General features: G+C 41.0%; 1 protein-coding gene across 4 annotated transcripts in view; it reads right to left on the bottom strand.

Annotated features, from left to right (window-relative positions):
* Positions 1–25,907, bottom strand: part of npnta (nephronectin a) — a 55,489-nt gene that overhangs the window by 16,293 nt on the left and 13,289 nt on the right. Inside the window, exons 3-8 of one of the 4 annotated variants that reach the window (XM_040024035.1) lie at positions 20,170–20,220; positions 17,023–17,115; positions 11,443–11,538; positions 4,478–4,597; positions 3,070–3,189; positions 39–173 (exon numbers count right to left, since the gene is read on the bottom strand). In XM_040024035.1, the coding sequence (XP_039879969.1) occupies positions 39–173; positions 3,070–3,189; positions 4,478–4,597; positions 11,443–11,538; positions 17,023–17,115; positions 20,170–20,220 (615 nt within the window). The remainder of the gene's footprint in view (positions 1–38; positions 174–3,069; positions 3,190–4,477; positions 4,598–11,442; positions 11,539–17,022; positions 17,116–20,169; positions 20,221–25,907) is intronic. The other 3 variants (XM_040024037.1, XM_040024038.1, XM_040024039.1) reach the window with 3 other exon arrangements.

A 25,907-nucleotide genomic window follows, 5' to 3' on the forward strand; every position in this document is an offset into this window, starting at 1 on the left:
CCAGTCGAAGCCTCACAACAGAGGCGCTGCCACAGTACCTATGCACTGGTATTTTCCGTTGATGTATTGCAGGTCGAAGCCTTCGTGGCATTTGCAGATGTAGCTACCAAAGGTGTTGATACATTTCCTGAACCTGGGACACACTGCTATCCCTGCTGCACACTCATCCACATCTGCAAAAGAAAGAAGATTGAGAAATTGAGGAAAATGCTCAGATAAATGTCTATAATGCATTAAATAAGAAGTGCACTCAAAATAAAACAACGTGATTTTAAAAAAAAAATTGAGATTAGAAAGCATAATTGAATCTAAACTAAACATTACTATTCATGCCGGAACACATGTTCTTCATCCCTGCTTAGTATTCATTTATGAACAAAGCTCCTTTTACATTCTGCTCAACGAGCAGAAAACAACACACACTAGCTTGTTTCATTATTTAAAGACTTTTTCCAAGTGTCTCTGTTGATCACCTTTACAGGCATGTGATCATTAATATTTAGATGCTGGGAGCCTGAAAGCTTCGCCTTAAAATCTTTAATTTATTTGCAGCATAATGCAGCTGAGGTGCTCAGAAACTGTTGTTTAAAATAACCTTAACAACACTAAAGTCACCTGGACCAGCAGGGAAAACAAGCGAGAGCGGTGAGTGGGCAGAGCTCTTCCCATCCCATTAACAACTACTGCTGAGGGTCTCATCAGCGAGGATCTTAATCCCAAACTGCTTGAGTGGAGCTGCTTAATGGCCAACAGTTGTGGATGCATCACTGCCGTCACAGCAAGGGCAGACGTGGATTATTATATTTGAAATCACAAAGTAAAGTAACTGCACCTTTATACAGAGTAAAAAGCAAATCATGCTTACCCCATTTTCACATTCACAGATTCTATATCAGCAATGTTTATGTTTTAAAATGTGCTGAGAATGACAGCTTCTGTGAGAAGCCGACTTTAATCAGATGGTGTTTCAGTCAAATTCTGTCACTGAGCAAAAACAAGTCGATACCTTCATCCAGTGAATCGTGAGACATCCTTCTTCAAGGATTCCCGGCCTAATTCACTTTTAGTAAACAAACACTGAAGCGTGTGGAGTTTCCTAAAACAGCTACAGTAGTCCTGCTGGAGCTATTATGTTTACATTTTGTACCAATTCATGCATTTCAGTCGCTTCCAATGATTAAATAAAAACAGAATGGCCGATGGGATGAAAATATATGGTTTATAATGACTGATTCATACAAACTTGTACTCATTCCTGTTAAGGTTACAGAGAATTAGTTCAACTAAAACATCCGACACAATACGACGCGCCGATCGCAGCGTTCGTGCACTTTGAAACATGTATGAGAGCAAAGCCACAGATATGAGCAGCAGTGCGCTACGATCCCATTTCCACAAAAGTTACAACACTGTGTGAAGTAGTACAAAGGGAATGCAAGATTTTCTAGTCATCCCAGTGCTATATTTTATTGAATATAGTACAAGTACAACATATCAAATGGACTTTTTAAGAATATGCGCTCATTTTGAATGTTATGTGCTTAAAAAACACAGATTTGACCGACAGCGTTTCATCATCTCTTCCTCATTAAAAACCAATAACTGTAGTTTTTAGTGTGAGATGTTTCTCATGATGTTGATATTTAGGCCTCCTTTGTTTGTTTAGGTTTTTTTTGTTTCATACAGTAATGTGCCAAATGTTTTCAGTGGGTTGCTGCTGGCAAAATGTTTCTCAGCATTTTCTTTATCACTTTCCTCATGCTGAAAAATGTCTTCAAATGTCGGCATAATATTGTTTCAAAACAGTGTCCTGTATTAATGGTGCCTTTTCAGTTATTTATGACATATGCGTTAATGCCAACACCCCATACCGTCATAACTGCTTTCCTTCTTAGCGTGGCGGACACATCATTTCCAAACTCAAATTTTGAATCGACAGACCACAGGGTACTTTTTACTCTTTACCTCAGTCCACACTGAATGAGCTCAGGCCCAGAGGGTTGTTTATTTCATGCTACAGTTTTCACTTGCATTTTGCAGCGATAAACTGTGTTTACTGACAATGCTTTTCAGAATTGTTCCTGAGTCCATGCATAAAAGTGTCTGTTTTTAATGCAGTGGTGCCTGAGGGCCTGAAGCTCACGCACCTTTCGTTCATTTTTGACCTTTTCTCTTACATCAGTAGATTTTGTAATTTTACATTAAGAAAGGGTCTTCTTAACTTATTGAACCACTTACAATTTCAGACTTTCACACCCTTCTCCATTTTTACATCTGACAGACTCATCTTCTCTTTTTATATCCAGTCATGCTACTAATTAACCTCATTAGCTGCCAGATGCTTCACTTCAGTCTCTGGTTCCTAGATGGAATCACGTCCATGAGGATGATTATACAGCTTCCATAAAACTCTCCACGTCCAGAGTTTACTGACGTAACACCTGTGGTAGGCAAAGGGTTCTGTCCCCTTCATAATTCTTCATGATTCATGTCTGTGCTATTTTAGAAAACCACCCCTTTAGCCGCCCAGCAGTTAAGTGGCCCTATAAGGCAGCATAAAGGGGAAGAGCCTCTAGTGAACACCCTGTGTTTAAACCTGACACAGGTTAACTGCCTCAACTGCCCACCTCATCTGTTAAGGTACCCCTCTGAGGAGCAGTGTCACATAAAATTGGCAGTAAAGGCAGATATGTGGGATTCCCTCGATCGCATTCCTGCTGTAAAAGCAACAGGAAGCAAACAGAACTTGGTCGAGAAGGACCGACGATGAAATCAAAGTTATGCGCTGTGAAGCAATTTGGATGAATTCAACTTTGATGAGTTGTTTGCTTTGAGGATTTGCGTTCGAGTGGCTAAACTGCATTTGTGTTGCCAGTTTCTTTTCTTCCTTTGCCAAAATAGTTGCCTTTGATTAGCAAATTTAAAGGCTGAGAAAAACACACAAACACATACTCACACACAAACAAAAAAAAAAGTTATATTTATGAGGATTTACACGCTGCAAGTCGCTCACAGATAAGAGTAGCTCAGCTTTCAGGCATGTGGAGATATTTTAAGACCGGGACGTACCCACACAGGTTCTCCCATCCGGAGCCAGCTGTAGCCCCGGCGACGGACACTGACATCGGACCTCTCCTTTCAGCACCTCGCAGCCATACTGGCAGTTGGCCATACCACAAGTGCGAGCGTCTGATGGGTAAAAGAGAAACACGGCACACATTAACACACACTGGTGCCACTGGGGAGTACAAAGGGAGAAGAGTTTATGCCATTCTCACCTACTCTTTTTTTTTCCTCACACCAACACACACACACGCGCGCGCTTCTTTTTCCTCCAGCCAATTTATAACAGCCAGGCCACTCGCCTGCCTTTTCTGATATTAGCCAGCTTGACCCTGGGGTGCTGCCAGCGGCACAGCACTCACTCTGCCATTATTAGACTTCTCTGCTGTGCAGTTGCCATGTGCTCACACCTTAGCTCCAGCAATCTTCCCCCTGCCCACTTTTATCCTTTGTTACACCCAAAGATTGATAATCCATCTCCCCCCCTCGATATCAAAGCAACAGCGTGAGGCGTGAGTGTTGTTGAGACGTGCCGGGCAGATCAAGAACTTCCAAAAATAATAACGTAATGAAACAGATTTTCTTCGGCCTGTCTTGATAACAGTGGACTCTAAAAAGGAAATTAAAAGTGAGGCTTTTGCTGCCACTGCTACTTCAGCTGCTGCCGGCACCCTGGAGTAGAGTCTGATGACTGAGGCAGGCCGGGCTGATTAAATGCTACAGTGATCTATTGATCAAAGGGGAGAAAGGAGGAGCAGCAAGGTGTTTAACGGCATCATGCTATCATTAGACAACAACACTTAGGATAATTTCAGATTGCCTGAAGTGTTACGTGATTTAGACTTTAAAAGGTGGGGAGTGAATTTTCCCCTCGTACAAAAGAATTAATTAAAAAGAGGTATCGGGAGTCATACAGTCCTCAAGTGGAAACGTGCAAGGGAAATAGTTATCAGGTGGGAAACAGAATTTACAGGGAGACATGTTCAGGCATCAGCTCACATTCTGTGGACTACCTCGGGGCAAACAATAAAAAAAAACCCTAAAAGAAAATGTGCACATTCACTCAAGGGTCTGTAGATTGTGTTTCTTTCATATTTTTCATTTCAGCCCTCAAAGGGTTCTTCACAGGGGTTCTTTAGTCTGCAGAGCTACTATAATGAAGCAGATCAACACGGTGTTTTAATCAAAACAGTCTATCAAAGGATTGTGAGGCTGCTGTCAGGGGTACGAGTGGGAAATACATTTCTTAATGATATCAACACCGTGTCCTGTAGAAACAGATGGATACATTCAGTGAAAAGAGGAATCTTCCATGAGGAGAACACAGACAGGGAAAGGAAACTTCCACCTCTCAGGCTGTAACACAAAGAGTGTTAACAATCAAAGTGTGTGTGTGCAAGAGAAACAGGCTTACTTCCACAGGTCCCGTCAGGCATCAGCATGTAGCCATTCAGGCAGTAACACTTGTAGCTCCCATACGTGTTCATGCACCTGTGTTTGCAGGGCCTTGGCTTTAGCCCGCACTCATTCAGGTCTGCAGACAGAGAGAAAGACAACTTAAATCACCCGGGGTACAGAGAGACAGAGGTCCTATAAAGAGGTGAAATTAGTCACGGGGCAAAGGCGGAAGAGGTGAGTCATGTCAGACATCGCTTGTCCATTTACGTGCAGGTATGCAGGCTCCGTCTGAGGTGACTGCTTGTTAACGTGGTTGTTTTTTAAATGGGGTGGGGGTATCTTCAAGGAAGTGAAGCGTTTCTGTGTTCTGACAGGCCCAGAAATCGCCCTTTTGATGGTTAAGCCAGTAACAGCATTAAACCTTTGCATCACCTGCATGCGATGAAGGATATGATTAAACCCTATGACTTTCCACCACTTTGTGAGGTTTGCCAGTTCTCCATCTGGTTTTCTTTGATGGATACGTTTAATTCTGGTGTTTTTATGTGGACGTGAAAGTAGAGAAATCTCACCCACAGTAGCCCATGAAAATCTTATTAGAAAACTATGCTGTCTGGGCTCGGAGTAAGGAGCACCCCTGGGAGAAAAGAATATGCTCTCAGCTCAACACCTGTCAAATGCTTATGCAAATTCAAGTCATTATGCTTTTCTCGGAGCAGACATTTTGACGAGTCAAACAGAGCTGTAACTAATGACATTAATGATGTCTTCCTTTCTTCCATGTATTTTAAATCCCAGGGCTCTGGTGCATGCCGCCTCACTGGGATGACTTACTGACACTCCAAAATGTAACAGAGCATTGCCAAAACCATTAAAACACTGGTTACACCTGTGTACCTCCTGTTATGATAAGACAAAGTGTGCAAAGTACGTGCAAAGTTTACAGTGGCTCAGGTAAGTGAATATATTTAGGTCTTTATATTCATTAAAATGGATGGAAAACAAAGAGACAGCCACGACATTGCCCTTAAAAGGCATATTTTGACATATCATCGCATAAAAAATTAAAGGTGACAATTTGTTTTCATTAGTCTGTTTCAGGTCATTGCACACACTGCAACTTCAGAACAACTTAGTTGGATATGATTAATATAGTAACACCTACAGTCAGCTGGAAAAGAAAGTTTTCCCCAAACTCTCTGCAGTCCAGTGAAAACTAAGTACACCTCATGGTTCAGTAGCTTGTAGGATCACCTTTAGCTGCAATAACTTAAAGTAATTGTTTTCTTTATGGCTTTATCAGACCCTCTTGTCACAGTGGAGGAATGACCCACTCTTGGTGCTTCACTTCATTGAGGTTTGACAGGCTCATTCGTCTGGGCTTTGGGTCATTGCAACACCTTGATGCTTTTCTTCTTCGGTCATTCTGTTGCAGATTTGCTGCTATGCTTGGGAAAACTGTCCTGTTGCATAACCCAATTTGAGAAAAGCTTTAGCTGTCAGAAAGATGGCCTCATATTTAAGACAAGAGTACTTTGTTATACAGATGAGTTCATGGTGGACTGCAAGGTGCTCAGGTCCTTTGGCTGTAAAAACGAGTCCAAATCATGACCATTGTGGTCGACAGTTAGTATGAGGTTTTTCTGCCAATATGTTTGGTGTGCATTACAGTCAAACATCTCCACTCCACAAGGACGTTGTTCAAGATGTCTTGAAAAAGCCATACTTGTTCAGCCTTTTAGATCGTACTATTATGAACTGTTAGCATTTAACAGGTCTCAGTAGAGTCTGAGTCGTGGCTCTTGGAGTGTTTTATGACCTTTGTGCGGTCTGAAGTGTGTGTGTCAAAGCAAATGTGACATCTTCCAAAGCATACTGCTAACACATACCTGAATGCTCCAGATCAACAAATTGCCAAAACTTCTGCTTTTATCAAAGTGATCCTTCTTTCCAATCATCAGATAATTAGTACATTTGTGGCAAAGACCAGGCTGCTTCTTGTTCTCTTAACTCCTGTGGAAGCAGTAAGGGGGGCACTTACTTCTTTAACAGGACTACGTAGGGCTGCATGAAAACTTTTTTTTTTCACAACTGTATATATTTAACATCAAATCAAGTGTTGTGTCTCAAATTGTACATTTCTGCACTAACACTTGTCTTTTTGAATGCATAGGAAGAGTGACTTTTAAAAGTTTGGGCACGTGCATTCCACCAGACATTCTCCAATGGTGTGCTCATTACAGTCAGAAGCTGACTGAACAGTACTATATGTTTGCCACCTTTTGTGGTGGAATACACAGCAGAAAGGATGGATTTTCAGCCAGTAGTAGGAGGATGGTGATGCCAATAACTGGCTAGCTAGCTAGCACTTTATGCTTCTTGGGGCAGCACTAATCAGTGGTTACCACCTTCATTATTTTAAAAACTTGGTGCTACGTTTTGGTCAGAAATTTTGCAAAGTGCATTGCCAACACAACAATGATGGTCAAATAATCATCATTTTGAGGCACTACATTGGTAAAATTTATAGACTATGCAAGTAAATCCACAGTCTATTAGTAAAAGTTTTCAAATGAAACACAAGCAAAGGCTTTTAACAGCTGTCTTAAATAAGGAAGGTCTGTTTTTATTTAGTCCACTGAACAAAGAATAACTATTATCTGATACAAAGTGACGATCATAACAATTATGTAATGCACTCAAGCTTTCATTCCATTAAAGAGGCTAAAAATGATGGCAGATGAAATTACTGAACTGTCTTTAGGTGAAACACAAACAGAAATGTCATAATTACATCATGTTTTCACCATTTTTTTTTTTTTTTTTTTAGCGGTTTGATGTTTAGCTCCTCAGTTTACAGCTAGTGGGAGCAGACTGTAGATTAACTGCCACCAGCAGTTTATCAGTGAACTCAAACATAATATTTGCAGTAACTTATTGGATGAAAAGGCCAAATTATTTCTGTGTTAACCTGGCTGTTAATGTTATTAGCAACACAAGTGCTTTTTATGCTGCGTTAAATGTTCACTGTAAGAAAAACCTCTTGTAGCTTTCTTGGTGGTTTCAGACTTTGATGCTGTAATTGTTATTTGCTGTGTGCGCTCAATAATTTATGCAAGAAATTCTTTCTACGCTCCCACTTTTAGAAAGAGGGATTACACTAGCCTGCAGTCATGCAGCTCAGATGTGCAAAGAGTTTGCTTTAAATCATGTTTTTCACCTAAAGTAAGTTTTAGGAAAGAGTTGTCTCATAAAGGAAACTGTGTCACTCTTTCAGAGCATCACTGAACAGCTTGTCTGGTTAGAGTAACCAGATAAGCCTTTTCATAGTCCCAGCTCTTGCTTACATCCTTTTATTAACTTCGAGAACTTCAGTGCTTACAAGGAAGACTACATTCTGTTTGAAGTCTAAGTTTTATTGACCAAACAGGCTTTGGTTGTATACAGGTAAACAGTTTGTGTGAAGTGAAAAAGGGATTGCATTTAGTGAAATGTAATATTAAAACCACTGGTTATTGCCTGAAGACAGACTATCTTTAGATAAGCTTTTCAAACAGGTTGCTTCTGCTTTGGTTAGCATAAATTCGCATGTGCATATCGCTGAAATACTTATGGATTTTGATGGAAACAGGGCTTATGTTTGGGGCTAAATGTTTCTTCATATATTACCTGCACCTCGTTTAAATGTGACAAGTTTGGAGTGTCAGAACCATAAAAGGAAAAATCCAACTTGAAACGGTACCAAAAATCCATCACACCTGAACGATGACACACACTCCAAGCAATATAAATAACTATGAATACCACTCTCTGTGTCTGTGACACAGTAGAAGCATCATAAAATAGATTTCATCTCACCGTGTGGCACATGAGCGTTCATCTTGGCTTACTGCACTTTAAATGGCGCCGTGTTTAGCTCTATGGACATATGTAGGGCACATTCTTTGAGAGCCACATACCTCCTGCATTTAAAAGATGCCACAGTTTAATTTGGATGAATGATTGAGCAGATGCCCAGTTTGTATATGTACAGACTCCTGTCTTCTATTAATGAAAGCTTCTGGTCTACTAAAGCCAAACTGGCTAAGTGATCAGTAAATGTGTCAGAAATTTGGACAGCATGCTTAACCTTATGAAGTGCTGCCAGACTTCAAGTCATGTTCCATGACCATAAATTCTTTTAGATATATAGGGGTCAGTTTGTGAAAGCAGCTGTCATGCTGGGGTGATATATAAATCATTTAAAACATTACTTTCACTGTCTGAATGAGTAGAGATAACAAGGAGCAGACTACTTACTGTTATAAAAACATTCTTCTACATGTAAGACAAGCTAAATGTTATTAGACTTAAGCAGGGCTGCACGATTAATCCAGTTTTAATCTCGATCACGAGTCTGGTTTCCCACAATTAAATCAGCATCACTGATTGATAATGAAAATCTGTGCTCTGGCAATAAAATCCTGTTCCCTGCAATGTACAGGATCACATTAAAAGCAGGTCATTAGCTGTTGTTTGGAAATACATTTTAGTGATTTAGTCCTGTATTATTGGGTCTGTGCTCCAACTCAACAGAACTAACTTATTCAAAACACATCTACATCTGCTCTACAATGAATGTAAAGACAAACAATGCGGTCGTACCTAATGAAAATCATCCAGCACAGACTCAGAAGTCCATAAAAAAGCAGGCCTGTGCAGCGCATCTGGTCGTCCATCAAGCTCAAAAAGACAAACTGAAGTCACCAACAAACGCAGTCAAATTCCATTTAGCCAAAAATATGTGTCCACTACCCATTAAGGCTTAAGGAAACTGGTCAACTGTATGAAAGTGGCAAAACCTGCACTATAGGCAAAGACAGAAATAGAGTTTTACTATATGCATTTTATTCACATCTGTCATGTAGGTAACCATAATGGAATAAAAAAAAAAGTGCTCCAAGGCTCCAAAGGCTTAACTGACAAGTGCTTTTCAGTGGGGCAGATGCAAGCTCAGGACCAACAAAAAGGACTTCCTGGGGCACTTGGTTTTATTGCAAAATAATACAACAAGTTTATTCTAGGAGCAGTATGAGACGAACAAGTGCATAATTGCTCTAAGAGTCGACCCTGATGAAGAATAGATGTGTTGGTTTATATTCTTTCCTTCTAGGAAATGCACTCGGGTCAGATGAATAAGGCGTTTGGATACAAATGCCTCATTTGTATGCAGAGATGTTTTAATTAACATGAATGCAGCACAAGGCAAAGGTGAAAGCATCGCCCTGTGGACTACATTTTGTGTTAGCTTAGTTAAAAAAGAAAAAAAAATTATATGAATATTTATTCTCTAAGATATGCACTGAATTTAGGTAAATAAAGAAGGACTGGTTTTATTTTAAACATTAGCAGGAATGCAGCAGAGCATGGATGTAAGCTTACATGATCATTTCGGGGGTCAAATCAGTGAATAATCACAGCAAAAAATGGTGACATTTAAAATAATAGTGATAATAATTTTGCTCATAGTCGTGCTGCCCTAAAATGAATTTTTATTTTGAAATTTCAGGATTTCTGATATGAATGAAATGTCTTTGCAAACATAAACTGATTGTCTCCTTGAGATAACAAGATTTTCATTTGCGTGCATAACAAAGTGACACAGGTGCAGTGTGATGACTCTTAATATTACACAGCGCACACAGCAGGTCTTGCTGCCCACTGCAAACCGAATTTGTTCTGCTATTTTTGTTCACCACATGAGCATAAAGCTCACTGCTTTTTTCCCCTCACTTTTCAAACACCCGTACAAACTGACAGTCTTTCCGCCGCGATATAAATTATTCTTAGTTTTTCTATGGAGGGAACCACGTCAAAATGATTTGTCCTGTCCTTTGTCAGACAGGAGGCTTAGCTCCGCTTACTTCACCCACAAGATATTCTCCAAAACACTCACACCTGCACACACACGTGCATGCACGCACATCACTGTTGTCCAATTTTTATAATTAACACTGTCAATCCTGTTTCTTTTTTTTCATAGCACACAGCTTTTGCACACTCATTACTGCGATAACAGAAAACCATAGCAACACTGTCCATTGTCAGCGTGAAAGAGGAAAAAGGTCTCCACTTGTCCGTTGCACTGAAAAACAGCTTAAAAATGTAAATGAGGGATTATTGAAATTCTCACATTCTCAGACAGTAGAGCATCAGCACAAGCAACGCGCAAGATACAGCCAGGCTCTCATCTACAGGCAAGACCAAGAGGACAGACAGAGAGAGAGAAACAGAGAGATAACGCACAGATATGACCACCAATTCACACTTCGACATGGCCCCAGGACTGCAGAAACCTGTGAGATAGCAGAGGTGGAGAGCCCCTCTGGGGTGTTCACTGTATGGTAAATGAACTGCTAAGACACATTTGAAGTGATGCAAAATGGAGTGATTTATTGGGTCAGCTCCACTGAGGTGTGCTACATTCCCGACACACCTCTATCACTGACAGGGATTAGCAGGGGCCTTTTTCTTGGGCATATGCTCGTCTTTAAAGGAGATAACACTGGTTGGAATTCAAGGCCTTGTTCTAGCAGCGATGGAGAAGCCACGAGTGCTGTGTCCATGTCGATGATGGTTTGAAAAGCAAGGAAGAGCTATTTGTTCCAGGCAGTCATGGTGCAAATGAGAAAGAAGAAGAAGAAGCAGGGAAGAGAAACTCATGATGGCTCTTCTGCACAGAGAAACTGTATTCAGGGTAGAAGGGATAAAGAAAGGGAGGGGAGAGTGGTAAAAACTGCAACATGCTTGGCACTCGTGCTGTTTTTCTTCTGCTGAAAAGCTGCTCTTGGGTGGTGCCTCCTCTGCCAGGGACAGAACGAAAGCAGGAAGAAAATAACTGGGAGTGACATTCAGTCCTCCTTAGGTCGTATTGTGCAGCACCATGCATGTTGCCAAGGGGGAAGAAGAGAAGCTGCCGAGGGGAGGTCGATCGAATCTCACCCTCCATCACAACTCTCGCCGGCTGATGGTCCACGGGAAGAAAGATAGGAAGGTGACTGGCCCACACTGGTGGGGTTAAATAGTCCAGCGCCTCTTCTTTAGACAAAAGAAAATGGGTTAGAGAGGAGGAGGGGAGTGGGAGGAAAGGGAGTGGAGGGTTTGATTGACATGAAGTAGTAAAGTGAGTGAGGAGAACAGAGGGAGAGGGAGAGAGAGAGAGAATTTTTTAAAAAGGAACCAACCAATGGATTAGGACACCTCTGACCACACTACATTCCTGGAAAGTAAAGAGGAACATTATGCAGCAAAGAGGATTACACTTGTGGGAATTGGACATGAGCTGAGTATCAGGGGAAAAAAAAGGGCACATGGGAGAAACAGCAAAAAGTGGTTTTGCATCTCCTGTCCTCCTGCCCGCTCGTCTCTTCTGCATTCCCTTTTTGTCACAAGGGTGAAATAGGATCTGAGAGAATTACAGTATCGCACAGATTCAGAGGATCCCTTCTCAATTTCTGCCCGGAGTTTCAAAAGTAGGCAGGAGTTACATTTAAAGAGACAAATCACTGCTTGACTGCAAATGCTTCAGCCTCAGGAATTTCAGCCCCTCCCCTTCCTGCCTAACCATCTATCATTCAAGCAACCTTTCCTCCGGCACTGGGCTAACAACAGCTATTGTTAAGTGACAAGAAGATGATACAACTAGCTCCGACTGTTTTTGCATGCTCCATATCATCCGAGCATTTCTCGACCGAGGAATACAAAAATCTAAACTGAGAGGTTACGCAAGCAGCCGCACTGCCAACTCTGCTTAAGACGGAAGCATTTGTAGCTGAACTTTTCTGTAAATAGACACGATGAACGGGCACTGGAAGAAGAAACAAACCTTCACTACGAAAACAATCTGTTTTCAGTTTGTCTTCATTTATAGACAAATGGCATGCAGCTGTTTTTATTGGAACTAGAGATGTAGAGATATATTATTACTGATAGTAATCATTACATAAGTTTATGGAGAATACATCTCTAATAAGGCTGTAACTATGTGCTGGACAGGAACACAGTGGGTGGGTCCAGTCATAAAATGGGGAAAAACAAGAAGAATAAACCCACGAACAATTTAGCTACTGAGCTGCCACCTCAGGGTGTAGGTGCCTGTACTGCACCCACTGGCCACATTTTTAGGTACAACTTCCTAGTACTGAGTTGGATGACCTGTTGCTTTCTGACATTCAAAAAGGTGCTGCAAACATCAGGTTAACATGATAGCATCACACAGTTGCTGCATATTTGTCGGCTGCGCATTCACGATGTGAATCTCCTGTTCACATAACAAAAGCACTGTACTGAATTGAGAGTTGGTGACAGTGGAGGTCATTCGAGTACAGGCAACTCATTGTCATGTTCAAGAAACCAATTTGAGATGCTTTGAGTTTTGTGACAAATCATTATGGTGTACCCATCTAGTGATGCTGGGAAATAGGTATCAGCAGATGGGTACACTGCGGTCATAAAGGGATGGACGCAGTCAGGAACAATACTCAGGTAGGCTAAGGATCACGGTGTAACAAGAAAATATCCCTCAGGCCATTACACCCACAGCCTGAACCATTGATACAGCGCGGGACCCATGCTTTCATGTTCTTTACGGCACATTCTGACCCAATTATCTAAATGTCTCAGCAGAAATCAAGACTTTTGAGACCAAGCAATGTTTTTCAGTCTTCTCATATCCAAATTTGGTGAGCCTGCATAAACTGTACCCTCCGTTCCAAACCTTTAGCTGAGTGGCTTCTGCTGCTGTAGCTCATTTGCTACAGGGTTCAGTGTGTTTATGTTCAAAGATGCTCTTCTCTTCTGTCTTGCTTTCCCACTCTGATCCTCGCTTTGAACTTCAGCAGTTATCGCAGGGGCGTAACTTCCAGGGGGGTTATGACCCCCCCCCCCCCCACACACACACACAATAATCAGACCCAACCAATATAATCCCCCAATATAATTATGAATTATCTTAAATAAATAGGCTGTTGATTTTCTTTGCTCGTTTCAAGTATTACCAGCAAAATAGTTGCATGTTTAATCATCTGGGAATTTACCCAGATTTATTTATTTATTTATTACGCCAATAAGTTATCGTGGCCATGTCTGCATACCTACCTAAATGAACTGAGCCGTTACCATGTGATTAGCTGATGAGATATTTGCATTAGCTAGCAGTTGAACAGGTGTACCTAAAGTTGATGGTGAGTGGAAAAAGTTAAACTTAGTGGGAGAATCAGTGGATTTACCTGAAAAGTACCAGAAAAAAAGTATTTCTGCAAATGTTATTAAGCAAATGAAAATATCCATAAAGACTCTAGAGGTCAATCTGATCAGTGAGGGATCCTTTAGCAGCCACTGTGATTTCAAGGCTCATTCTCTGCTGTCTCTGTGTGATAACTTTCTTCCATTCTCCATGCGCTGTTAATTGTAATAGGACAGTTCTGCAAGCCACCATCTGGCTGCTTTATTGTGTGATGTGATATCATGTCTTCAATCATATGTGTTCAACCTGTGTTGCATCATTCTTAATGGAACAATATCTTTATCATTACAAGGAATATCAGAAGGAAATCTTAGCAGGGGGATGATTTCTAATCACATATACTTCAAACTCACAGGAGTTAACTCAGGTCAAACATTACTTCTTGCCTCTTTGGTGACCTTAAAGAGAACACAGATAAAAGGAATCTGGAGTAATAGCCAGACAACTGAGTGTAAATACACAGTATGATGACATGCATGCAATACTTTAAATACTTGCAGCTGTTTGGCTGCTAATAGCAGACAGCCAGAAAGACAAACAGTGACAGAGAGGGATCGGTTTCTAAACCAACAGCCCTGAAGTATCTGTCTACACCTACACTGAATTAAATTCGCATGGAGATTAGTCAAAGTGTTTGTGCTCTTTTCTGCGGCTTTGCCAAGATAAAGCAGTGAGAGATCCAGATAATAGCTAATATTCTGAAAACAGATCTAGAAGTAAACTGTATACATGCTGCAGCAGCAGTATTAGGCCATCACACTTAAAGTGGTATTAATTATGTATCTGGCTGACAGACGAGGAGCATCTGGAAGCATCTCCGCAGCTGTATTCCTTCTGATGTCTGAGACGTGGATCCTCCAGCAAAATCTTTTAATAGTGTCTTAACAGCAGGTCAACTACACCTAATTAAATCCACCTGCATGGAATAATCATCTTATTAAAATGATTGGATCAGCAGGGGGAGTTTGCTGCCAAAATGTTAAACAGATTATCCTTATAATGAGTTTATTTGTGCAGCGACAGCATGCTCATCTATCACTACGCTGAATGACAGCAACGATTCTCATCAGCACCGAGCGTGAGGCGCGTTCTCAAAACGATTCTGTTTGGATTCTCAGAGTAGCCGCTGTTTTTCTTGACAGCCGAGTGCCCGTCAAGTTAATGGTGAAAAATAATCACATTCATTTAAATTATATCCCGTTCAGATCGTGGGATGTTTTCTGTATAGGAGCTGCGACGAGAGTTAAGGCCAAAGAATTTGGTAGTAAAAAAAAACCCCAAAAACAAACAAGGTATATAAAAAATATAAAAATATTGGACATGTGAAAATACGGCAGCTGCTGTGATCGTGTTTACTGTAAACAATGACTGTCTGTGGTTTGCTTTTGCTCCACACAAACAGTGTTTCTAAGGTGTTCAACACTCTTGTTAATCAATCCGAGCCTCCAGGGTGGCAAACTCATCCGTACATCCCACTTAAAATAAATTTGTGTATTCACCACTGATGTCCACACTTGTGCACATTTTCCTGTTGTAATCTCTTTTTTAAAAATAAAATAGTAGCTACTATCATTTGCAGTCAGTGAATTTTTGTTGGTGTGATAAGGTGAGGTAATGACCTTTTTAAGGGACACAAACTAGGAAACTGCTGGACAAAAGTTTAAAAAGTCGCTCAATTTTCTAAGTGTTAAATTTGTCTCTTTAAAATGTTATCAGCGATTTGCAGACAGATAAATATAGATAAATGTTCACCTCCTTTTAGAAGCACAAGCAGGGCATAAAATTGAGTTATTCAAATATAGGTACTTAAGTCGAGTATTTAGCCTCTTAACGAGTTTGACCACCGGCTGCACTTATCGTGCAACTCCCCAGGAGACGCCGTTTTCCTCAAAACAAATTTACAGATTATAATCTGATTTAAAAGCTCTCGGGGAGACTGCTTGACCTTTAGCAACATCGAGGTCAGAGAAGCAGCTCGGGGCTCTTATTTCTTTCCTCCAGTTGTCTCCTCGAGATAAATACTGCACTCCAGAGGGACAGGATATTAGAATGCTTCAAAACACTGGCCACCTGGCACATCAATAGTACACCTCAAATCAATGTTCGACCGACGCTGCATTTAAATGAGAAAATCTAATCTCCGGTCCCTGAATAATTAAATTGGTTTCCATAGCATGGGGCAGCGCGGCAGAGAATGCGGGGTTATCAGCACCTACGCAGGCTGAAAGGTCAAGTCTGCCACTCAGAGCTAAGTAAAACGTCACGAGCTTATTGGAAAAATGGGAGTTCGGCAGACGCTTGAAAGTACAGTTTCATCTTGAAAGGTCTCGGAATCGCTTTTGTCAGATAAGTCTGTCTGAATGGTTGGCAGCAAAGTCTGCCGCGCTTGGATACCGTATCCTTTTACTTTCCTCCTCTTTGTTGCAGATTGAGACAAAGTAGACCCGTCTGGCCCAGGCAGACAGGAGCCACCTATAGCCCTGAAATGCAGGATGAGTCATTTGGAACATTCCGGAAAGGATTTCAACACCCCCACCCCCCTCCCTCCCCCTTGTTTTTAATTACACACTATCCTATTCCCGTCTCAGGGCGTGAATTCCACAAGTATTTTCAAGCTGCTGGGATGCAGGTCAACTCGGAGCTAACTGGGGAAGCTTTAATGCTTTTCAACGTGCCTAAGTGTAAAGGCACAAAAACTCCAGACCTCCCCCACCCCCGCCCACTCTCATCCACCGACCAGCACACACACAAACAAACAAACGCCTTCAAATAGCATTGGTTGCACTCAGTCGGTCCAAGTTATCTCAGGTCAGTAATTGAGATGTTATCTTCACAGGAGAGGATGCACTCCAGGGATCATTCAACACAGCTTCACCACTCATTTCCATTTGAGCTGAATCAGCCCCCGCGGTCCACCTCCTGCCCTGTGATTAAAGCACCTCACTATTGTCAGCTGATGCAAACCAGCTTCCGCTCCTGTGGCAGCTTTACAGCGTTGATGTTCTACTGTGGAGATTTGGCTGCAATAAACAGTGATTACGCTGACATCACTCAAGGCAGAGGTTCTCCTTCACTTAGTTTTCTTTAGGAAAGATGCGCACGTCAGCAGGCCCGTTGCTTAGTGGGTGGGGACAATATTTCCCGACTCTCCCTGCTTTCTTTGTGGTTTATCTTTCTATTTCAGTGCACTGCGAGGAACAGATAAGTCACGTCAAATGGCAAAACAACATCACGGTCAGGGTTATGAAAGCGGCTGCAAGCTTCGGTCGATAGCTCACCTTGATTGCAGGTTTTCCCAGTGAAACCAGGATGGCACTTGCACTTATTGGGTCCCACGCAGTCTCCATGCTTACAGCCAGGCTGGCACACAGCTGGTTAAAGGGGGATTCAGAAGGGAAGAGACAGATCAGCGCAGCGCCCTGGAAGACTACGTGTACCAGATCAGGATGACAAAGCACTTAATCCTCCTGCTTTTTGACTTCCACAACCCCTTGGCTGTAAATTTACTCCCAAGTTACAGCAAAAAGACAGCGCGATGCCTCATTCATATAGGAAATGTGTGTGTTTCTCCTTGTGTGACAGTCATATTATCATTGACTAATGATAGTGGAAAAGCCATTTTCAGCTAACCACATAGTAGTTGTTTTTTTACTTTGCACAGTGCAGGATTCGGGAGAAGTTTTATTGTCCTTGCTGATATTAAATTATTTCCCACTGTAGAAAATAAATGAGACGTTTGACCTTTTTTACACCCGGCAAAATTTAGATTCTCGTGGCTTTAAAATGCAGCGCTGATATTTACTCTGGCATGCCGCCAACAAGGATTACCTAGGTGAATAATATTTCCCTCTTAGAGCGAAACTGAAACAATTAAGCACCAAAATAGCAGATTATAATTAGTTTCTCATTAAAGAGATCTTACATAGTGCGTGGATAGTTGATACTTTGATTGTGTACAGAGACGTGGAATTAGAGCTTCCCTGGCTCTGTTCTGTCTCAGTGAGTTGGAGGCTTGCCCTGCTTATCTTACTGCGCTTGCTGCAGCTTGCTGCTAAGCACTTCTGATACACCGAGTGTTACTAATTTTCATTAAAAGCTTCATTAATTATGTCATAATACAATACCATCAGAGGACTTAATTACCAGTGTGGCAGAAGAAGCAGTACACCCGAGTCTGTGAGTGTGCGTGTTTAGGGAGCGAGAGAGATGTTCTTTTGGATAGTATTCATCCCACCAGCCAGTCTGTTGTTTATCTGGAAGGATGTGATGGTATACTGAGCTTATTTGTGCTGATAAAGATGCAGGGCATGCTTGTTTTGGTGATGTCCTGCATACAGCACGGCAACCCCTCACTGAATCCAGCAAATAACCTGCATCAAGGAGGATTTATCTCTCGCCTTATCCAGTCCGATCTCTGACAGTTTTAGCTCAAACACAGCTTAACTGATTTCAGTTTGTTGGAAGGTTGAATGGTCGGACAAAAGACCAAAGACGTCACATATATTTGTTTATGTATGTGTTTCTTCGGGTATCAGTGAGTATGTTTTTAAAAACAATCACAGAAGAAAGTGATCCTGAAATTCAGGTTTTGATAAAAATAAATTCCATGATAAATCTGGAATTTCCAAAGCTCAGTGGGAGACTGAAATACTTGTAGCTGTCTGTGATACTGCAAGTTAAAAAAACTGACAGATCAGCTGAATTTAGGTTAGCCTGTGCCACCATGCTGTGTTTCCTCTTTAAAATATAATGGAATAAAGTCCAGTGACTCTGGGTATTTGTATGTATATTTTAACATAAAATATCTTTTGATTGAAAATATCTAACTGCTCTCTGTTTCAAATGAGATAAATATAACTTCAGCGCACCGACTGATGCCTGATAGAAACGTAGAAATGGTTGAAGACTCTCTCTAAGTGAAATCCATACGCTAAGAATTCAGTTACATCTTTCAGAATTTGCAGCTAACCTGGCCTATTCATAAAAAACAGTAACTTTAGTTACTCAGGTGCAGGAATTCAAAGAGAACAAGGTAATGATATGATTCCTTTAACTGATCTAGATAACTACTCACGACTCATTCCACTTTATTAGGCTCCGTGACTGAACAGAATGAAAAGCAATGTAAGCCAACTTTGAGCTTGTGATATGAGTCGGGTTGTTAACACACCGAGCAGTCAAAGTTCACATGTACGAATTAAAAGTGGCCCATTCTTGTTGGAGGACATGAAACGTGCTGCGCTCTTCCGGAAGCAGAAGTTTGTTAGACCCCGGTCTGGTCGGCGGATTAAAGGAAAGCAGCTACTGATGTCTTCGTTAGAGAGCAGCCAAGTGAATGCTCTGTGTTGTTACTCCCCTCCAAGGAGGAGGACTTGATTGGAAAGATCAGAGGCAACCATCAACAGGCTTTGCCTTTGAGGGTATTTTTAAGCCTCTGGCCTGGCAGAGAGATCAGGATAATGACCGGTGTTCATTAGCCACAGCAAAGGACAGGGAGCACTAAAAATGGCCCCGCCAGCTGGAAGGCCAAACATAGTGAGTGTAATCCTCGTTCCTTGAACGCCATCAAAACACGTCAAGTGATGACACACTTTCACTTTGGTTTACATCAGCCATTCCTCCGGACTCAAGAGAATTGCTACTGATCCTTGTGTGGACTGTTTATGGCGAATAAGCCTCGTGTTAGTGTAACACATCGGTTCATCAACCTAACGTGGAAGTAATTACTAGCAAGTAAGGGATAACTTGCGGCTTGTTTCTTTTTGATTAATGACATATAAAGCCAACTGAGATCAGGAAAGGCAATTCTGAAAATTGAGACACTATAATAAGGAATATTTGTAATTTTAATTTTGTATATGATCAAACTCTATCCGTTTGCCTAATAAGTTCACCGTTCCTATAAGGAGCATCTCACTCCGCTCGACCTTGGGATAATTGACTAGGCGATGCTGTGGTGAGAATCCTATTTATTAGGGAAATATAAACCCATCCAAAGTTCTTACACTGACAAGTCGTGGCACATGTTCTGTTAATAACGCTGCATCATAAATGCTTGAAGAGCCCTATTACTGATATCAAATTTAAGAAACATTATGGATTTAAGCTTTAAGGGGCTCATTAGTATTCCAATGGATTGACCAGAGGGGTGTTTGAATATTAAAAAGTTACCAAAGAACTTGGGAAAAATTCCTGTTAGACACTGGGTTCAGCTGACACAGGGTCTGCAGAGTGCAAGCTGTTTGCGCAGAACTGAGGCCAGAGGGAAGGAGATGGTTACTGCCAAGGGGTGGAGAGGTGTTACTGGTTTTGGAAGCGGGTGTGGGCTTGGCTCTATAAATAAGTGAGTGAGCACAGGATTCAGAGGATGTGCCCCCAGCAGTACATGTCAAGCAAGATTATTTCAAGAAACATGTGGAGCTAACCTTGGGGCAGGCACCTTATCCCGACTACCCTGTGAGTTAAGGCGAAGAGAGCTGCAAAACAAATAGCCAAATAAACAAGATTGCAGGCATTGTTTAGTCTCTGGGGGAGCAAAAAAAAGGAAAACAAACAAACAAACAAACAAGCAAACAAACAGACATGATGTTAGAGGGCACAGTCTGGTCATTGGACAAGCAAACATTCCTGGAACGCGCACACGGTCTGGAATCACACATATGCCTTGTTGCCTCTGGGGACGTTTGGAATACATGATTAATAAAAGAATAATTAGAAAAACGAGTAAATGTCCTATTATTAAAGGAGGACATCGCTCTTATTTAAAGCGTTGAAGGTGGAAGCAGTGTTCCTTAACATGATGTGAAACAGCGAAATTATGGCTCCAAATGAAAAATACAAGACTGCACTGCAAAGATTATTCATTTTAAGTTCCTTTAAATCACTCAAGTGAACATGGTTCGCCTTCACCTCTAACAGGCAAACCCTTCTGCCTCGCTTTCACCTCAAACGGGCGAAAAGATGTATTTTTTTTTAGCGGAGCCTTTACAGCCCGGTGATAATGAAAACAGCGAAGCAGACAAGGAAGCCACACAGACAACCCCGATAAACGATCTTACTTAAACTGAGGTATCACTTTTCTCCTTTCACCGCTCGCTTGTTAGCTCACATTACCAATTCTAGGCTCCTGCCTTAATCCTGCGCGCACCATTTGAAGAAACAAAGACTGCACTCAATCAAACAAAATCCCGGCCTCAGTGAATCTGAAAACCCCGCAAGGACCTCGGAGGAAATTATAATGTGTGATCTATTTAATATGGAGATGATATTCAACCCACTCCTTTAAAATGCAGAGAAAATCAGAACACGTCTTCGGGCCTGGGAATTTCGTAGCGCTCGCAGGAATATCCGAGTTAATATAAAAAAGGTTAGCACTTAATAATAAGCCCTGTGTAATTACGGTGCAATTTTCACAACAATTACCGTGTAATTTTACAGAAATCAAGGTGTAATTTTTTTCCTCCTAAAAAATACATGAGGGCCTGGCAACTGGAAGCGTTAAAGGAACGAAGAAACAAATTATTTTTTAAGTTATGGGCACTTTCTGGGGATTGTAAAAGAAAGGAAACAGAAATTATATCTGAATACGTTTTTATTTAATGAAGACTTTAATGGCATTTAGTGGTAAGTGAGAAATTAACTAGTATTATTTGGAGTGTGTGGTGTATTACAATATCCCAGCCTCCATTTACTATGATATTTACCTTTTAAAACTTTAACAGTGTTTTTTGAGTTGTTTTTTCTTATCCACATATTAAGGGGCCTCGTTTCAATATGACTGTAGATTCGAGCCCTGATAATATTATCAAGGCGAGCCAAGTGTGCTTATATTAGTACAGCACAGCTCTGCAAATACCCATCTTTATTCTCAATGACACATGTTCTCGGTGTAGGGTTAAGGATTCCTTTTGTATAAGAAACCTCTATTATGAACTATGGATTGAGAGTTTGAAGGGTCAAGCAAGCCAATGCCGGGTTGCAGTTTGAGAAGGCTTTCAGAGTGACCACAGCAGGTACTAAAACTCAGGTTTTAGCCTTTTCACAATTTCTCCTTTACATCGTTTTCTTACAAGTATGAGGCTTTGGAGAAGATCCAAATTACTGAAAAAAAGAGATTATCCATGCAAATGTTCCTGTCTGTGCATTACATTTATGTTACTAATGATAACATTTGGCTAGGGTGTGATTATGTTCAGGCAATTAAATCATTTGATCAGTGAAAATGGAGTTTAGGTAGGGCACAGACCTCTGTCTGCTCTGTCCAGCCACTCAGATTTTACGCCCTCGTGGCTCATTCCCGCTGAATGCTTTAGCTGTCATGCAAAAATCATCGACAAAGAACTTCTTGAGCCAGTGAGACTGTTCCCATTGAACGCTTACAGACTGGGATGTGAAAATCTAGACACTGGGTGTATCGAAGCTGAACTCTCCATATTGATGAGTTTTTCGCACTGCGAAAGATGAGAGCTGGACTTTTATTTGTCTCATTCTTCCTGACACTGGCAATGACTTCCTGCCCTGACCTTGAATCCTAGCACTTGCATGAGCACGCAGAATTGTCCAGTACAAACTTCCCTCAAACAAATATAATAATGATGTTTTTTAGCCATGAATATTTAAGTTTTAATGGAATTAGATTCGTATTTGATACAGATGCGAATCACCTGATATAATCTTTGATAAATAACCGAAGACCGTGACTGACTGAGAGGACCGTGTGGTTACTGACGCAGCCGGGATCAACTTGTTAAAAAAAATGGCTTTTAAGCGTCGTCCTCAGTGAAACAGAAAGGGAGGCACTTTCATGTGACCAAAGTGAAATGCATTTCACTGGAAATGCAAATGTTCGAATGCTCACAGTGGCAGTGAAATGTTCGCGATGGCAGCTGGTTGGAATAAGTAGCTTCAAGTGTGGCTTTGCCTGCTGGATGGCCTGTCAGAACATTATGAGTGCAGCCTCAGTCTGCTATAAATCTAAAGCTCATCTCTCTCACACACGCCCCATCTGCCTGATTTTCTCACTTGTCTTCCCATCCTAACGTCTCACCTCCACTACAAGAGCAATCACCTCCAACTCCTTCCCCTTAAATCATTTCCTCTACACCCCAGGATTTTTACTTTTACTCCTTTTTCTCTTCTTTCCCGCACTTGGATCTAAGAGCTAAGAAAAAAAAAGTCAGGGTTGATCCATTAAGTTTCTCATTCTTTGAGAGAAGTCGCGCAAACCGGCTGCTGAGCTCTGAGTCTGAAAAGCCACAATCCGATAGCTCCAGCCTAATCTCTTCCATCTCCACTAAAATTTACCAAGACCTGAAATCTGTGACGACTGCAACCCGTCACACACATGCAGAAAAAGGTACGCTCACATGCACACATCCATGATTACCCACAATTTCTTTCTGAAACCTTCCGCCTCCCTCCTCTTAGGTTTAAATCAGCACCTTACTGACTTGATGGAATGCTGATTGTAGTCTCAAGTGAATGGATTTGAGCTGTGCCCACTCAGGAGCATTGAAAGCATTAAGGCGAGCACTCACCGAGTGATTTAACTCACGGAACAGATACGGTTTTGTTGGGAAGGGAAAGTGGTAAAGCAGCAGCTTCATATGGTGGTTAAGTTCAAAATTAGCTGACATTTTTGGCCGAACATGGAACATGTGGGATTCCAGAGCAACAAAGAAGACATGCTCACACACTGCTGTTTGGCTGGTCAAGTAACCGATGCAAACAGGACTTTAATGTGATGTAACTGGTTTATTTAGGTTTTGAAGCTTCCGTGCTTCTGTAGTTATCTTCATATTCTTTACATCCTCAGCAAAAACAAATATCTATTTTTTAAATGGGAAGCTGTAAAGGCAGAGAGCCCAGTACAAATGCACTGGGAAGTACTGGGCACTGAGATGGCTCACTCCTGCCAGGATTACTGCTGAATTTGGCTCTGTGTTCAAACAAATACATTTGAAACAGTGGTGATTTTTCCTGTATCATTCCAGCACAGATTTTCTAGTTCAAGTGTCAAGGCCTTGGGAAAAGGTAGGAGGTGTTTTTGAACAAGGTCAGCTACAGTATAAAAACTATTTCAAATTCCAGCCGTGAAATCAAACCCCCTCAAGCTGCGAGTTTAGTTCCGTCCTCTAAACGATTAGCATGACTTGCTCCAAGTGTTTATGTAAGAGCAACATTATCATATTTTGTTACTAATAGACGCAAAGAAAGAGGTGGATAAAAGAAAAGACCTTAGGTTAATCTGCCTAGGCTGCAAAGGAATACAAAAACAGTGCATTGATGAACTCAAGGAACACTGTTTGTGTTCTTTAGAACAAAAACTCTTTTACATGTAATGGGAGTGAAAAACAGCTGCTAAACTCAAAGGCTTAAAAATCTTTCAGATTAGCAATAATGGACCTTTGGACTCAACAAACAGCGTGTGGCATATTTTCTATTAAACAAACCAAAAACCAAAAAAACACAAAATACAGTGAATAAAATTAGCATGGCATGGTGAGCTTCAACAAATGAGAAAACACATCAAAATATGGTAATTTAAGCAATGAGAAACACAAAATGAGTCAACTGTTGAGTGAATTAAACATTATTTCAAAAAGCAATAAATATGTGCCCAGTTAGAAACATCTCTTGGCCCTTTTCCACAGCAGGAACTTAACAATCTGAAGTTGTGTGAGGTCCTGCCTTTCCTTTCCACTTTATTTTACAAACATTGTAATGTTATTCTTTATTTGAAAATAAGGCATAATTCTGAAATATTATATGCCAATAAAAAGACAGCAATATATAAAAGAATTATGTTTATTTTCTTTCATTTTATACACAACCAAATGAAAATCAGGCTAAGTCTTTTAAATAAATATGTGTATGTGTGTGTGTGTGGGGGGGGACCTAAACATATATTTGAATATCAAAAATAAAAACTTGTCTTATGTTTGTTGTAATGTTGATTTAGTGTTTGTATCACATCCGGTTCATTTCCAAAATTCGGATGAGATTAGAGGAATAAAAGCTTAGCTAGCAGCTAACATTGTAGCAAATACTGACATTGTTTCTTGCTAACATGGGTTTTCTTAGTTGAGAAGACTGTTGCTGCTAGGAATTCACACCCTGATATATTTAGATTTGTTTTTAAATGACAACGAGCTGATTTAAGGCAGATCCAGTCAGTTTAGTTTTATGACATCTCCAGCACCACACAGGTTGGTAGTGGTGCAGCTAACTTAGCTTGGAGGAAGCTAACAGCAAAGTGTGAAATATTTCGAGGCATTTCACAACAACAGTTTTTATTTATATTTATTTATTTGTATATATTTGCATCGGTTTTTAATTTACTAGCAAACTACGATCGAGTAAGTTGATATGACTGAGAAGCTCAGATGAAGATGTTTTCTTTCCCTGACTTGCTCCCTCTGCGGTTATGTTCAGCAGAATGCCTCTTTAGAAGCCTTTGCTGAACGTATGGAGACGTAACATTTTGTTATTTCACTTCATCTGACTTTTGTAAGCTGAGTGTTGCCTGAAAAATTACTATTCTTCCTGACAGCTTATTCATTTATTATTATTAACTCAGCAGTGGCTTAAGCCAAGGTGACTGCATTGGATGAGAGCTGGAAGTAGCTGGATCGGTGCCTCCCTGATCACCGCTCACATATCTGTAACCAAAAACGTTAGTGTAGTTTCTCATAAAGCTCGACAACAGAAGTAAACCAAGGCCAGACTATGTCGCACAATTTCCGTTAGTATCATGTGATACATACTGGAAACAAAATGGATTTTCCCCCAATACAGAGATCCTTGGTGTTATCAGAATTTGATCCATTTGGTCATTAATTTGGGGGAATTCCAGAAGACCTGTATGGTCAAATTACCATTCAAATGGGCCAACACAAAGCTAGTGTGCAACCTCTCAGCAGTTCAGCTCAGCTCAGCAGAATCAGCCATATGTACATGCTGTATAGGCACCAATAATGTGAAAGCACGAAAAAGGCTGGACATAACATGAATGTAAACAGTAAGCTTTTGTAGTAATTAACGGGCAGCGTGTTCATGTTAATACATGGATGAAATTGCTCCAGTTAGTTAAGAAACATCTAGAATCTTTAAAGATCATCATTAACACATTGTACCTCGTGGGTTTCATCTCCAGGGCTTGAGC

Source organism: Simochromis diagramma, unplaced genomic scaffold (assembly GCF_900408965.1).
Source record: "Simochromis diagramma unplaced genomic scaffold, fSimDia1.1 OVJJ01000302.1, whole genome shotgun sequence".
In the NCBI taxonomy this organism is placed as follows: Eukaryota; Metazoa; Chordata; class Actinopteri; order Cichliformes; family Cichlidae; genus Simochromis; species Simochromis diagramma.